The sequence below is a fragment of the Mucor velutinosus genome, assembly GCF_035048745.1.
Source record: "Mucor velutinosus strain NIH1002 chromosome Unknown tig00001542, whole genome shotgun sequence".
NCBI classification, from domain to species: domain Eukaryota; kingdom Fungi; phylum Mucoromycota; class Mucoromycetes; order Mucorales; family Mucoraceae; genus Mucor; species Mucor velutinosus.
Window position 1 is genome coordinate 1,805,372 of NW_027041924.1, and position 15,003 is coordinate 1,820,374.

At 40.8% G+C, this 15,003-nt stretch overlaps 6 protein-coding genes across 6 annotated transcripts; 2 read left to right on the top strand and 4 right to left on the bottom strand.

The window, feature by feature from the left end:
• Positions 1–1,149: 1,149 nt before the first annotated feature.
• Positions 1,150–2,604, bottom strand: AHA1_1 (Co-chaperone; the record flags this gene model as incomplete). Its single annotated transcript, XM_064824578.1, has 6 exons — positions 1,150–1,311; positions 1,372–1,632; positions 1,691–1,964; positions 2,034–2,285; positions 2,334–2,462; positions 2,573–2,604. The coding sequence occupies 6 exons, from the start codon at positions 2,602–2,604 to the stop codon at positions 1,150–1,152; spliced, it is 1,110 nt and encodes a 369-aa protein (XP_064677514.1).
• A 1,641-nt stretch (positions 2,605–4,245) lies between these two features.
• Positions 4,246–6,182, top strand: ATC70_005284 (uncharacterized protein; the record flags this gene model as incomplete). Its single annotated transcript, XM_064824579.1, has 4 exons — positions 4,246–4,421; positions 4,478–4,584; positions 4,637–4,888; positions 4,942–6,182. 4 exons carry the CDS (start codon positions 4,246–4,248, stop codon positions 6,180–6,182), a joined length of 1,776 nt encoding a protein of 591 aa, XP_064677515.1.
• A 1,294-nt stretch (positions 6,183–7,476) lies between these two features.
• Positions 7,477–8,418, bottom strand: ATC70_005285 (uncharacterized protein; the record flags this gene model as incomplete). The annotated part of the gene is made up of 1 exon (XM_064824580.1): positions 7,477–8,418. The coding sequence occupies one exon, from the start codon at positions 8,416–8,418 to the stop codon at positions 7,477–7,479; it is 942 nt and encodes a 313-aa protein (XP_064677516.1).
• Positions 8,419–9,040: 622 nt separating this feature from the next.
• Positions 9,041–10,493, bottom strand: NAG1_2 (Glucosamine-6-phosphate isomerase (Glucosamine-6-phosphate deaminase) (GNPDA) (GlcN6P deaminase); the record flags this gene model as incomplete). The annotated part of the gene is made up of 5 exons (XM_064824581.1): positions 9,041–9,233; positions 9,288–9,880; positions 9,936–10,176; positions 10,243–10,351; positions 10,409–10,493. The coding sequence occupies 5 exons, from the start codon at positions 10,491–10,493 to the stop codon at positions 9,041–9,043; spliced, it is 1,221 nt and encodes a 406-aa protein (XP_064677517.1).
• A 1,609-nt stretch (positions 10,494–12,102) lies between these two features.
• On the top strand, positions 12,103–12,886 carry PET9_1 (ADP/ATP carrier protein; the record flags this gene model as incomplete). The annotated part of the gene is made up of 3 exons (XM_064824582.1): positions 12,103–12,120; positions 12,250–12,522; positions 12,593–12,886. 3 exons carry the CDS (start codon positions 12,103–12,105, stop codon positions 12,884–12,886), a joined length of 585 nt encoding a protein of 194 aa, XP_064677518.1.
• A 102-nt stretch (positions 12,887–12,988) lies between these two features.
• Positions 12,989–14,684, bottom strand: ATC70_005288 (uncharacterized protein; the record flags this gene model as incomplete). The annotated part of the gene is made up of 4 exons (XM_064824583.1): positions 12,989–13,210; positions 13,265–13,405; positions 13,462–14,348; positions 14,402–14,684. 4 exons carry the CDS (start codon positions 14,682–14,684, stop codon positions 12,989–12,991), a joined length of 1,533 nt encoding a protein of 510 aa, XP_064677519.1.
• Between the last annotated feature and the right edge of the window lie 319 nt (positions 14,685–15,003).

Here is a 15,003-nt window from a genome sequence, read left to right on the forward strand (position 1 = left end):
GGCAGGTCGTGAACCATGAGATGGGCGTGTTTCGATGCTGTTGCTGCTGCTGCTGATAATGATTGACCTTCATGATACATACGTAAATGACGCATCAACAATGTCTTCTTGGTGTAACTGGCAGCGCAAATTTTAGCATTTCAGAAAACTCTAATAGCATATACTACCGATATCTGCAACTTACCTTCGCATACACTCATGGCATTTATAAGGGCGGTTTCCTGTATGTATACGTCTGTATGTAAACCAAGAATATAGATGTTGTCAGTACCTGCATAATGCTTCGTGTTGCAATGTATCCAACTACCTATGCCTTGCTAGTGAACTGCTATCACTGAAACTCTTTTGGCATGTAGGTTCTTCACAGATGTGTGGTCTCTCTCCGGAATGAGTTCTCAAGTGAACCGTCAGAGCCGATCTCTAATACAAGTTTTATATATTAAAAACGAAGGCTTAGTTTATTAATAACAAAACAGGTTTGATGCTGTTGTGATACATTGAATGTCTTTAATAATATTACCTGTATAAAACGTTTGCCACAATAAAGCTCTGTGCATTGAAAAGGTCTATATAATGATTCTAGACTTGAATTGCATATACAAGCAATGATTGAGACGCACCTATCATTTGTATGGATTCGGTAATGTCTAGCAGCGTCGGATGGTCTATCTATAGAATGCAATCGCAGTGAGTATGACCAGTGAATATTTCGAGTAGGATTTAAATTCACGACATACTGAATGCTTTCTGACATCCTGCCCATTTGCATGAATGTTTCTTTTGCTTCTGACATGTGCGGTCTATATGGATAAGTTCAGCTATATCCATTTTCTCGAGAAACTTTGTTTGCAAAGAAAAAAGAAGAAAAAAAAAAAAAGCAAATGAGTAGTAAAAAAATAAGCTCATTTTTATAACCAAATCAAGGGGATGAATGCAATTTACTCCACACGCACGTACACGCACACACACACACAACAGCATAACCCGAATTTCGAACCACTGTTTGTTTATATCTTGAATAAATATATAAGTAGCTCCTCTTATTGTAGGATTGAAACAATCCACGCACAATATGGCGTTTCAAAATTGAGTCTTTGCATCCGTGCGTATGTTTTTTTTTAATCAGTACTAAACGAGTATAAAGTACATTTACAATTTACTATTGGCTTGTCGTCCTAATTCGCCTTTGTCAACAATGTCTAGGGCTAAATATGAAACAGGTTTAAACTTTTGGGCTACAATCTTAGCTTGTGCAGACGATGCTTGTTTGCGAGCAACTCGAGCTGCAATGCCCTGAGTGATAACAGCCAGCTGTGGACAGTGTGAGTTTTTTTTTTTTTTATATTTCAACACGCACAAACACACACTTACTCTAAAGAAGGAGAATGCTACGGCAAACATCCATTTATCAATGGGGTATGTCATACCCTTTAGCTGAGAACAGTAGCATTGCATCAGTTCTTCAGCGCTGGGAACTGGTAATGGATCAAGACCTTTCAAGCCCATTAATCCAGCATCTTGAGGTATGTAAAAAGGCTGAAGCAGATTAGACAAATCTGACAAAGGATGACCAATAGTCGACAACTCCCAATCAAGTACGCCAATGACTCGAGGCTCAGTAGGATGGAAAATCTATTGCGCAATATTAATTCATCATCTCACAGAATAGGCATCATCATCAATACCGTACCATGTTATCAATCTTGAAATCACCATGAATGATAGTTGCTTGATCTGTTACTTCGTTGCGTTTGAACCAAGCAAACATCTCGTCCAAACGAGGGATGGGACCTACTTCTTTTCCTGTTTCCTCGTCCACAACTGCTCCTTGAGCACCAGATACTTTACCAAGAGACTTCATTTGACGTGTATAGAAACCAGCATCTTTACCATATCCCTCTAATCCAATAGCCTTGAAATCAACAGAGTGTAACTTTCCCAATGTAACAACTGCCGAAAACCAGCTTTAATTCGCAGGTTTGTAAGTTAGTCATACCATCTCTCTTTTCTGATTCCAATAAAAAAGTACTTACCATGCTCTACGCTCCTCGAAAGGTATATCTAACATTCTGACATCGGTAAAGATTCTGCCTTTGAGAAACTCCATAACATAGAATGGTGTGCCAATGACACTGACATCTTCACACAAGGTGTATACCTTGGGTACAGGTACATTGGAGTTTTCTCCAAGAGCGCGGATGATGCGATACTCACGTTCTACTGCATGAGCTGTCTTGGAGATCAGAGCGCCTGGAGGCTTCTTTCTCAATACATACTGTTGCTGGCTGTCGTATATTAATACATTTTCTTTGCATACTTCGAAGAGCGCTTACTTTCCATCTTTCAATAAATAAGTGGGATTGGATTGACCATGATTGAATTGGCTAACATGTAAAGGAGTAGTGAAACCCGGGATAGCCTCTAGAAGATAGCTTTCGAGTGATTTTGTGTTGAGTTCGTGTCTATGTAAAACAAGATTGTCAGTTTATGATGGCTTATGACTCTCCTATGCATGAAGTAAATGGCGTGTTATAACGTCTCCCTTTCCCAATGTTCCCTATTGTTATATTACCCTTTTCTGACAGAAGAAGTTAATTGAGACATGTTTGATAGACGATGAGAAGAATCGACCGCCCTGAATGTAAAGAAGAGAAAAGTTTATAACCGAAATCTGATGCATGTTAGAATCACATGAGCCTGGAAAAAAACGTTGCATAATGCTTATTGACTCGTTCAATATCCGCCGCAAAAAGTCAAGTGTGAAGGTCTGATTACAATGAGATATTAGGCTATTTGGGCACGATATATTCTATTTCATACGTAGGATATACTATTGGGCTATACCATAATCCAAGTCGCTCGGATATCTATAATGAAATTCGACTATTTTCACAAGAACAATGCGATTTCTCACATTTTACTTTGATTTGCCGAATCAATTGAGGTGGGTGGAAATATCTTCACCCCTTTCTAGAAGGTCCCCTGAAAGAATCACTCCTCATATAACATCGCTTGTCGCCATTTTTGCATGTTTGCTGGCAAAAGAGACAACATGGCATCTCCCTCAAAAAAATGAAGGTGTATTACTGAACGTGTGGTAGAAATTCGGCTATATTATCTATTGAATGGCAGGCAGCAATGGTTGGTTCGTGGTTCATATCTCGATGAGGGCCATGCTGAGATGATTTTTCATTTACTTCAAGTATTTTATCTTCTTTTGAGGCTCTAGAATGATTCTTTGATAATACAGGTGCGCCCTTGAATCCTTATATCTAGAGAGTAGCATGACCAGATGCCGTCTCCCAGTTTTGGATAATCTCCAATCTGCTGTGTAATTGATTAAACATTAAATCCCATATACACAAACTCAAATAAGTTTACCCAGAAAGCAGTTATGCATAGTATGATAGGGGAAGATTGTGTGTAGATGCATCTAGTAGCCGCAAGTCGGCATAAGGAGGGGGGGGGGTCATGCACATGAACTTTAATCATTGAGGTTATTACGGTATAGTACTTCCACGACATGCCTTTCCACACAACTGGTATAAACGATGCCTGTTAATAAACGTAAATTGACACATCTATTCTTCTCCTTGATAAAAGATATTGCCAGTTGTATACCCCTAAGACACTTGTGCTGTCTCCCTTATTCATTGTTGCCTTTTGATGCTATGCTTTGATGTTTATTGGCCTCCTTTGAGCCTAGTTCTTTCTTTGCTCAGCTTGATAAAAATTAATATAACAAGTTTCTCCTTTAAACAAACAGTAGAATAAGATACAAAACGCGAATTGTGGAGCACCTCTTTGTCCTTCTTTTTGCTTTTTCATATCTTCAAATCTTGATCAAGAATACAAATGACACACTTGAGTGATTTTAGTTTTTTACGTATGACCAACACAGAATACTAGTTTGTGAGTAATCGTATTGACACAAGCTTTTATAGAAAGAATGGTATCATTCGCTTACTTGTACATCTGGTACACTTATAGAGTGTGGACGTTGGATAGATTCAGCTGTCTGCATCCAAAGAGATTTCGACAAGGAGAGCTGAAAAGTATAGTAACCATGCTGATTCTGTTTATGATACCGTTTCAGCTATTCTACGGTATGTGTATGCTTTAATATAACATACATTGTATTCAAAAAAAAAGTGAACCTATTGAATAGATATAACATCCGTGAAGATTAAATACGAAGAGGGCTTTGCAAATGTGCTGGGCAACATCTTTACAAAGCCTGAACAAATGTGGACAAAAGCAGATAAAGCGCTAGTGATACCCACAGAGTATAGCTTGGTCATAGGCTTTTCGTTACAGACAGGCACTTTGGTCCTACTGCAATGCTTTTGGAACTACCTGGCCAATTCTGTTGCGAAAAGAAATTTCATGAGCAGCAAAGAATTCATGTTTTATATATGCTGGTACGTTAGCAAGACTACCAGATGCTGAAACAAAGCACTCATACCTCAATAATTAGGACATTCTCGAGCTTCATCATCTTTCCGCTCTTACAGTACAACTTTTCAAGAAGCATCTATGATCCCACTATCAAAGAAATCATGCCAGAGATGGTGTATGGCATTGGTAAGACAATTTACTCGGCACAAAATGGCTGACCACTGATAAATTAGTGCAGAGCTTTTCATTGTAGCCTGCTTAGGTGTCGTCTCCCATTTTCGCTTCAAGAAGCTGCTTCGTAATTCCCGTGATACCCCTAATGGTAGATCCATTACTCAGAAAGTTCTCTATTTCCAAGAAATCAACATTGTTTTATCTACTGTTTTGTGTGGCCATGGTACACTATTAACAATCCTAAGCTGCGATGGCCTCACCGCACCGAAATATTTGAATATGCACAAGTTTTGGGCCGATTTCTTCATTTGTAACAGTATGTTGTCAACTCAAATGTATTATATATCTCTTTTGACCCTCCTTCCATAGTTAACATGTGCGCTGTTATCACATGGCTTTGTATGATTTTGATTTTCCATCCCAAACACAATCATTCAATAGAAGCAGCACCAGCAAGTGATGAAATTTACTCTGAGGATAGTAATAAAATCAACAATAACAGTGGCATCAGCAGTACAAACACCTACGGACATGCGCCTACACTTGTGTATGGCAGTTCTCAGTCATCCAGCGACTACATGTACAAGTCGTGTCATCCACTGACTAAATCAGGTACCATCAGCAGCAGCAATTGCGACAGTGCATTCCAATTTGGCCCATTACCTATTATTCCGTCCACATCACAGGCAACATCTACCACTGAAGCATTCCGCAAGAACAATTCTATTGCATCTACAGCTCCTTCCATGACAACTTTGGTATCTCATCATCAAGTCAGCCATGGCAGTAATGGAAAAAGCAATAGCATGTATCCTCGATCTACAAAGGGCTCTATCAGCGCAAGCAGCGATTATTTCCAGGTAGGCATACCTGACGAAAAGGGATTGCCGTCTGCAGAAGACTACTATGACTCTAGAGCAAGTTACAACAATGCTGCATCCATCGCTGCTGCTCAAGCTGCTTCAAAACACTATCAACAACAGCAGCTAGAATTAGAGTTACAAAGCTTAAAAATGAAAAGCATTCATACTTCAACTACTGAAAAACATGAAATCAGGCGCGAAGAAGAAGAATATGTTCCTCCTCCCTTGTCTCCAGCAAGAAAAAGTAGAGGTGATGTTATCCAGAGCCTTCGTCCAGAGCAAGACCGTCGTAGATACACGCATTCCATGATCATACAGCCTTGTGATGAAGATATGGGAGAGTTTGGCATCAAGAAGAAGGAATTGCAACCCGTAAACCTCAGCCAAGAGTTGGCTCCTGGTCGCTCACCACACAATGGTCTGGAGGAAGAAATGCCTGTTGCAACTTATAATGAATTCAAAGGCTTTCAACAGCAACAAGCATTGAATAACTCCATGTTAACCTCGTTCAAAGAGCTTGGTAACACATCAGATTTGCTTGTAGACTACAGCAGAAAATCAAAGCAACTCATGAGCCATTCCACATCGTCTTTATTGCTGCCATTGCCTTTTGAAACCAGCAGCTACAGTATCAGCAGTAGCATCGAAGAACAGCAAAAGCAACAGTCTTCTACTCCATCAGCGTCATCAGCATCGTCAAGTAATAACAGCAGCTTGCTGCAGCACAGTAATGTTTTTCGTTTATAAAAAAAAACGCCCAATACTTAAATAATACATAAACTACAGCTTAAAACGCAATAATAAATCATCATAATATAATAAATGTTCAGTCCCTAGACACTTTCAAAGCCTCGAATAGGAAAGAAGTTGATCTGACAAGTATTTTGGTAGACTGGCTCTATCAAATATAGAATGCAAGAAGAATAGCACGACTAACAATAGCGCTATGTAATTTGCCACCTACATTCCATACGCTTCGAGGACATCTATTACTGTATTGCCTTCATGATGAAAAGGGCATTGTTGAATCTACCAGCCGGCTCCACCAGCCAAAAATAATTATAACGCAGACTTTCAGTCTACTCCAGATTGGCCAAATCTTAATAACTTTCGACTCGATTGAACTATTTTTGCAGATTCGACTAAGTAAAGTATGATAATCACCCTCTGCTTGTTTAAGCTTTCTTGGTGCGCTTTTCAAGGCGCATCCAATGGTACTAAGTAAAATGGATGTTTTGAATAAACTTATTGAGTAGTTTATGAAAATTTAAAAAGAGGTTTCTGGCCAAAAAGTCGAAATTTCACATATCAAAGTCCCACAAAGATGATTTCAGGAGTTGTGTTAGATCGATAGAAACATGTTGAATTAATACATACCATAGTAAACGTCTTCATTATCAAGGCCAAAAACGCGATCGTTTGATTTTCGATGAAAACCATGAGGGGGGGGGGGGGTACCTCATGCTTTTGGGCCGATTTTTGGCCATGTTTTTTTGATCCCCAAAAAGTTGAGCAAAGGTGTCGGTAAGTAACTGCCAGATGAGAGCAACTGTTTGGTGCTATTCTGATGGTTTAGAACAGTTTCTAACGCGAGAAAACACGGCCCAAATGCGTTCAAATTTTGCTGTAGTAGGGATACTGAGGACTAAAAATGGGAAATACTCGTATGCTGCTTGCCCGTATATGAACTAGCTACGTGTATATGGATGTAGAGCATCATATAAGAGTCAGATTTACAGATAATATGAAAGGCTTTCATGTGCAAGTGGAGGGTCAAAATGAAAGTAGTAGCAGTATTCTGGTAAGATTCGCAAGGGCAATCGATAGCGCGAGCTGCCACTGCGCAGGTTGGTTCTCACCGAAGCGAAGCCAAGGTAGAGAGCCATCCGAAGCATAAACACTCGTATATATAAAAAGTTTGTTTGAATACTTGCAAAACGCCTCAGCATATATGTTTTGTTAGAGCAAGTTTAAACAAGACATCAATGGTTTATGTTTGAGGAATATAGATATAAAGTACAGTATTTATTTATCAAGAAATTTACAAAGTTTTGACCTTGCCACGGAAATCTTCAAGAGTCTTGTAACCCTTAGCGACCATGATATCGCTTAACTCCTTGGCAATACGAGCAAAGACACCAGGACCCTCTTCCTTCAATTGAGTACCAATTTGAACAGCACTGGCACCAGCCAACACATGAAGGAAAGCTTCCTTACCACTAACAACACCACCGACACCAATGACTTGCTTACCAGGCAAGCGACGATGGAAAGCATTGACATTAGCCAAAGCAGTGTTCAACACCATCAAACCACCCAAACCACCAAAACCATCCTTGGGCTTGATCAAAGCTTCCTCGGTTTCAAAATCAATAGCCAAACCGTTACCAACAGAGTTAATGCAAGTAACAAAAGCCAAGTTTTCAAATTTGTTGAAAACAGCAGCAGCTTGATCGAAATGAGCGATATCAAAGTAAGGAGGCAACTTGATACCGAAAGGCTTCTTGATGAGGGGAGCCAATACACTCAGAGAGTGTTCCATGGCTTCAAGATCGTAACCCATTTGAGGCTTGCCGGGAACATTAGGACAAGAGTAGTTAATCTCGAGAACACAGGGCAAATCAGCAGCAACAAAGGCTTCACACATCTTGACATTATCAGCCAAAGAAAGTCCTGAAAGAGAGATGAACAAGGGCTTCTTGCTGCTGTAATCGTAGTTTTTGGCGTAGTTCAAGTAATACTCATAGCCTTCGTTGGGGAGACCCATAGAGTTGATACTACCAATACCACCGGGTAAAGGAGTGTAACGAGGAGATGGGTTGCCATCACGTTGTTCAAAAGTGGCCGACTTGGTGATCAAAGATCCTGACTCACTTTCCACCATCAACTTCAAATCAGCTTCAGTTTGACAGCAAACACCTGAGGCATTGAAAAGAAGGTTAGGAAGCTTGACGCCTGCGAGTGTGGTGGAAATATCGGCCATTGTTCAAATATTTATTAAAGATTTGAAGAAGATCTATACCCTAGGCATGATGGGGATTTCTATTTAAGCTTTTTTTTTTCCCTTCTAAACAGTCCTTCGAGTCACATCAGTTTTGATTTAAAGAAGAGTGACAACCGCTATTTGAAAGATCTAGACATGATTTAGGCATCTCTCCGTCAGTGGAGTGCATAGTAAAGTACATAATAGGTTTCCTTCCAAGATCATTTCAAACAAGGTATGAGAGCCTTGCGTATAGATTTGTGGGCGAAACGAGCAAGCCATCTCTTTGCTGGTCGATACATTCGAATGCTGATTCTAATACAGGATCTAGCGAGATTCATCTACAAGATAGGAGTTTCAAGCATTTTGCAATCCTGCGTATATTTCAAACTCGAATTATGCCTTGCTCCTGAGCTTTGTATGGAGGTCAATCAGATGTTGTCCAATGTTGAACCCTAATACAGGATCTCCATGCTGTTTCTTTTAAATACACCAACAGCTTTAATAACATTGCATAACATGAGATGAGAAAAACTGTAAATTAAATGCGAAATTATCAATCGAAATCAGAGGGGAATAACGGTAGTGTGTATCTATGGTAGTAGTCGAATTTATCAAGACCTCATTCATCACGAGGTAAAAGAGGAGCACGCTCATTTTCAGCTTGTTCTTCTTCTTCATCAGTGACGAATGGCCACTTGAGTACACCGTTAAAGTAGAATGTACCGGTCACCATTGTAATGAAGCCAACCACTTGAATCCATGAAAAATGTTCCCAACCCAACGACAAGGACACCATCCAAATGAATAAAGTTCTGGGCAGCGGTTAGCTTTGTTAACAGCTTTGGCCTCATGTCATTCATGCTTACCTGCATGCGTCAATTGTGCTTCTTGCAGTGGCTGATACGGCTGAAGTGATGGAAAGTCCAAACCAGTTGAAGAAAGCAATGGAAACACTGATGGCTAAACCAGTTTGCCACACACGAGCATTATCAAAAAAGTCGTGATAACCTTGGACGACATCGAATGAAGGATGGGTCTTGCCTAAAAGTACATGGAGGATTGGCATAGCAGCCAAAACAGAAATGAGGCCAAAAGAGCCTTCAAGGCCCACTGCCTTCAAAGGAGTTACCTTGTAGCGCACTAGAATCTTTTCTTCAATGACGAATTGAGAGGCAGTGAAGATCTGTGCACCCAAAACCAAGCCCACACCCATCAAGGAAGAATAATCGAATGAATCACCTCCGAGCACTGTCTCATCAGGCTTTTTCTGTGGGAACAAGACTGAAGACAAGCCCACGATACCCACACCTACCACGACCATTACCAATGATACCCATTCGTATACCCGCAAGCGACGGTTCAAGAACAAATAGCTGAATAGGCCTGTGAAAATAACAACTGCTCCTCTCAACATCTGATAGACGCTTGCTGATGTTAAAATCAAACCAACATTCATTACCTAGATCAAGTTAGTCAGCAGACGATATTGACAAGAGGGTTTGCAGAGTATGTACCGTTGTAGCGGTCAAATCACATAAGGTAGGTATCCAGAACAAAAGTGCCTTCCATCCCTTCAATTCGGGGAGATCATCCTCGACCTTTGTAATACGCTGATCGACATCATCCACAATAGCAGCTGCGTCCAATTGATTGATAGCTGAGGGTGGAGCAACGGCGATCTTGTTTAGCTTATGCTGATATTTCTGGTAGAGATAGACGGACCAAACAGCAAATTCACCCACAAACATGTTTAAACTTGAAGCGAGGTATAAGATAAGAAAACCGGCCCACATTCTGCATCATGACACTCCAACCACTTACGTTTGCCATATAGGTTGTTCAAAATAAGACCTCTTCTTTGGATCGGGATCATCACAATTGCCAACACACTGCATATCTTGGAATTTGTTGAGGATGGTATTGCAGACACCTAGAGTACTAATGTCAACATTCATCTTGGCACAGTGAACCGTGAGCATCAAATTACCTGAAAAGAGCATGCCTACTACCAAGACGAGGGTAGCAGTTTTGCCTATCGATGCTGCAGACGAAGCGTTTGGATTACTTGGCATTAATTGGATGATGAAAGTAAAATAGAAAAAGAAGAAAGGAGATACAGTTGATGAATAGGGGGGGGGGGGTGTCTATTTATAAGGCATAATTTTGCATGCAAGTGACTGGTGTGAAGTGATCCTGTGTCCATTAGAAGCTTACCAACTGATCATAAGGTAGCAAAACGCAGAGGATGATAGGACTCTTTTTGTGTGAGTGTGTGAACAAGCTACATGTCTATCCAATGCGTAACCTTACACGATGTATATGTGCATGTCAAAAAGCAAAATGAGGTTTTTTTTTTATTCCGAAGATTGCTATATACCTTTTTAGCTACAATTGACCATAAATAGCATAGCAATTACCTGTTCTAAAATGTTGATTTCAAATTGGAGGGTATAGATATACTCGGAATAAAAGTGTCTGATGTTGCATCTTGTTATGTAATTGAGAGGCGGTATGGCTCAATTCTAAGCATACAAGAATTGATGCAGTGTTTCGATTAAATACTTGAATAGAACGCTAGATTTACAGCCCAATTCTTTCGCTTCATCTCCAGATCGAGCCAACATATCAAAAAGGTATCTATTCATATAATCGAGTCGTTCAGACATAAGAAGCGATCAAAGTTTTTTTTTTCTTGAACTGCTGCAGGTAGTACTACAGATGCTGCTGGAGGAGAATCCCCTTTCATTCATTTATTCTTTGTATAATACATCCCGAAACTATGCGTGCTGTTTACCAAGGTTAAAGAAATCTACTTTTACCAGCGACCAGACCGCTAGACATGAGACATTTCTACTCTAGCTGTTTTTCAAGTTTTTCCACATTCAAGATTTGATAAAGGCAGAGCTTACACCAAATGCTCATAATAAACTGCTGTTTAGGATACAGTCTTTAGTATGCATACCATGCTACAAGAGAGAGAGAGAGAGGAAGCAACATCAGATGCCAATGCAAGCCTGGAAGCATCCACTGGCCCAAATGTTCAATCTGAATTTGCGTCGCTGCACTGGCCTAACAAAACTGGAGGCAACACGGTCGACATCATGGCAGATACTAGCTAAAGCTGGTTGTGATGATGCTTTCATCAAAGAAGGCGGCAATCAAGATTTGGAAGTAGTAGTAAAGAGCACCAGAAACTTTAGACATTTGCTTTTCGTTGATACAGTATGCTCATGGGTCAAAATCGACTTTGAGGTAGGTAGATAGCTTAGGGAGGATGTTTGCAAATCGATGCCAATGCGTACAAGGTTAGAGGTGCATTCTAGTCAATCAGTATCCAGAGGCAAAAAAAAAAAAAGGGCCCGAGTCATTGATGAAGTGTTGCCGCTTTGTTGCCTATGTATTCGCTGCTGCTGCACCTCTTTTGCTGCATCAAAACGGCGCCTGGGCATATTGATTGGTCTAGGCGAACAATTCTCGGCCACATAACCTGTGGTCTCATAATCTTTGAGTAGGAGTACAGGCAATCCTCTCACATTCACACACAAGCATGCCCGGGCGTAAAGCGGTCGACTGGAAAAGAAATATTTTTTTTTCCTCCATTTCCTGCCCCACGCCTCGCTCGCCCTCCCTCTCCTTTTCTTTCTGTAACTTGTTATACATTAACGAAATATATTAGTCGACATGTCTAAAGAAGAAAGAGTAAGTACATTTTCGATATTCAGTCAATCAAGTTCAACGCGTATTTGATGTGATTTCGTCTGTAATTTAAAGCAATTGGAAATGTTATATCGCGTCTCTTGTTAAAAAAATTTGGAATTTTAATTTTAGGTCAAGAAAGTTATTGCCAACATCACCAAGGACCTCACAGATCTTGCTGAAATCCTGCTCTCTGCCAACGATACGCCTGCTTCTGTAGCCAACGATGACCACAAAAGAAAGCGCAAAGACCCTAATGCGCCCAAACAGCCTCCTTCCAACTTCTTCTTGTTCTCAAATTCCATCAGGGAACAGGTTGATAAGCAACATCCTGAAGCTAGCTTCACTGAAAAATCAAAGATTTACGGTGCCAGATGGAGAAAATTGTCTGAAGAACAGAAAAAGGTACGATAACAACAAGGGGCAAATGGCTGCATGAATTCATTCAACTCATCTATTTACCCCCCCACAACAGCCTTTCACTGAACTTGCCAAGAAGGAAAGAGAAAAGTACTTGAAGGAAGTAGCTGCTTATGAAAAGGCTCATCCCGAACTTGCACAACATACGGAGAAAAAGGCCAAGAAGGAGTCTGTCAAGAAAGAAAAGCCCACTCAAACGAAGGCTGAGCCTGCTGAAACTCCCGCTGCTGCTGCTGCTGCTGCTGCCTCATCGTCATCATCATCCTCTGATTCCAGCTCTGATTCCGATTCTTCATCCTCCTCTTCCGATTCTTCTGATAGCGACTCTTCATCAGACGATAGCGATTAAGATGAAGCATTTTTACATCTTAACCAGCCCCTTTCCACAGATCAGACCAAGTTGAATAAAATTTAAAGTTTATTAAGATCACATGCACACACACACATGGCTTTATTTATTACGCTTGGTAGGAGGTTCTTCTTCTTGCTGCTGTTCTTCAGAGATTGACGCTGATCTCTTTTTGGTGTTTGCGGTGGACTGCTGATGCTTCTCATCGTCATCTGGAATTTCAGGCATCAAGAGTGAGCCATCACCTGGATACTTGTATACGGATGGCCCTGTGGATGGCTGTTCCTCACTGCCCTTTTCAGCATCATGTATGCTCTGCTCGTACTAGATATGATGTTAATATGGGCAAGCAGCCTTACAGGTCCAATGTATCATTACCTTATCCAGGGCTGGTATATCCATTGAATCCAAAATCATTTGTATAAATTCACCCATGCTTTTCTCGAATGTTTGCAATGGAAATCTCTGCGCTAACTTTTCGAAATGTGTTTGTAAATCTACACCTTCAACGACCAAGAACTGAAAATTGTGTCAATTCCACCTTGCATTACAGATACACTATAACGTGAACCTACATCCTTTTCTCGCTCTCTCACTTGGGTTTTAAACAGGTGCATTGTACGGGTTTTTGGAAATAGCAAGTGGTGATCAGCAGCGCGAATTCCCCATTCATCAATCTCTTGCTCGTGAGGCTCATCATCGTCGTCATCGTCAGAATCTTCTTCGTCCTCATGCTCTTCATCTTCCACATCACCATATGAAAATATTTCGAAAATAGGCTCAAGACCTGCTTGTGTATCGCACAAATAGCTTTCAATGGCAGCTTGTGTTAATAATTCCAGGAACAAATCATACCAACGTGGAGGCATTCCTCCTCCCATAACCTTTTGTCCAGCAAACATCATAGGCTTGGCAGTAGCGCCGTCTCCGTCCTCACTCTCTAGTGCTCTTCGTAGCATGTCTGCACTGGTGCGTAAAAATGTAGGGATAGCTTCAATAAGGCCAGCTGGCGGTGTGGGTGGCAAGATGTTTGCCAACTCCAATGTTTTGAACGATTGCTGTGGATCTTCAGTATCGTCGTGGTGCTCCTCTTCTAGCTTGTGTAATTTATCCATCAGCATGGCGTTTGTGGGCTTGTCCTTCAAATAAGGCGATCGGCAACCATAGCAGCTTTGGATTCGATGTCTTCTGCAAAATGGCGGTACGATGGGTCGCTCAAATATACGCTGACGACGCTTGATATCACAAGGCTCATCGTGAATATCTGTCTCTATGACAACAGCCATTTGGGTTTCATGTCTTCGTCGTCTTGCTGAACTATGTGCAATGACATGTTGCCCTGTTGAAAGGGCATCAAAGCGGCCAAACACAAGATTTGTCAATTGACAGAGATGCAGTCTTTGCTCAAAATTGGAATCAATGCGAAAAGATGGGGTTCTGTTGCAGTGGCTTGATAGGATGCCTGTCGATGTCGTTAGCTACTATTGACAAAAGGTAGAATTATTCCACTTTTACCAGCTACAATGGATTCTACTGCATTCTTATCCTGCTCTGCCTTGGATGCGGTGTCTTCCCATCTTTGCTTGCGAATCTCTACCGTTGTGTTGTCCTCCTTGGATTGAGGCAGCGGTGTGGATAATTCCAATAGTTCCACACGAGCCTGCTTCAACCGAGACTGGATTGATAGGAAAAGCAGGTAATCCAAGATGATTTTGTTTGTTGACTGAGATGTTGAAGCGGATGAAGTAGTTACATTTTTCTGATCATTGGGTGAAAATATGAATTTACTTGCTTTCATCCTATTATTTTCTGTTGAATGAAAAATAATAATGAAGAAAGTGTAAAAAAAAAAAAAAAAGGGGGGAGAATTTTGTTTATCTACCTAAAAGCTTTTTTTTTTTTTTTTGGAGGGAGTTACAAGAAGGGAAGGGGTTGTGTGCGCATCCTTTTCCTTCCGATGTTTGCCTAGTCACAGGGAAAAAGGTTGTTCTCACATCAGTGATGCATTCAAGCACACAAGCAAAGCAAAAGACACATGAAATCCATGTTCAGCGACACGACAATACTGAATGCTTGATCCTCTGGTGTGAATCATTCGAAAAAGTCTCTTTAGAAAA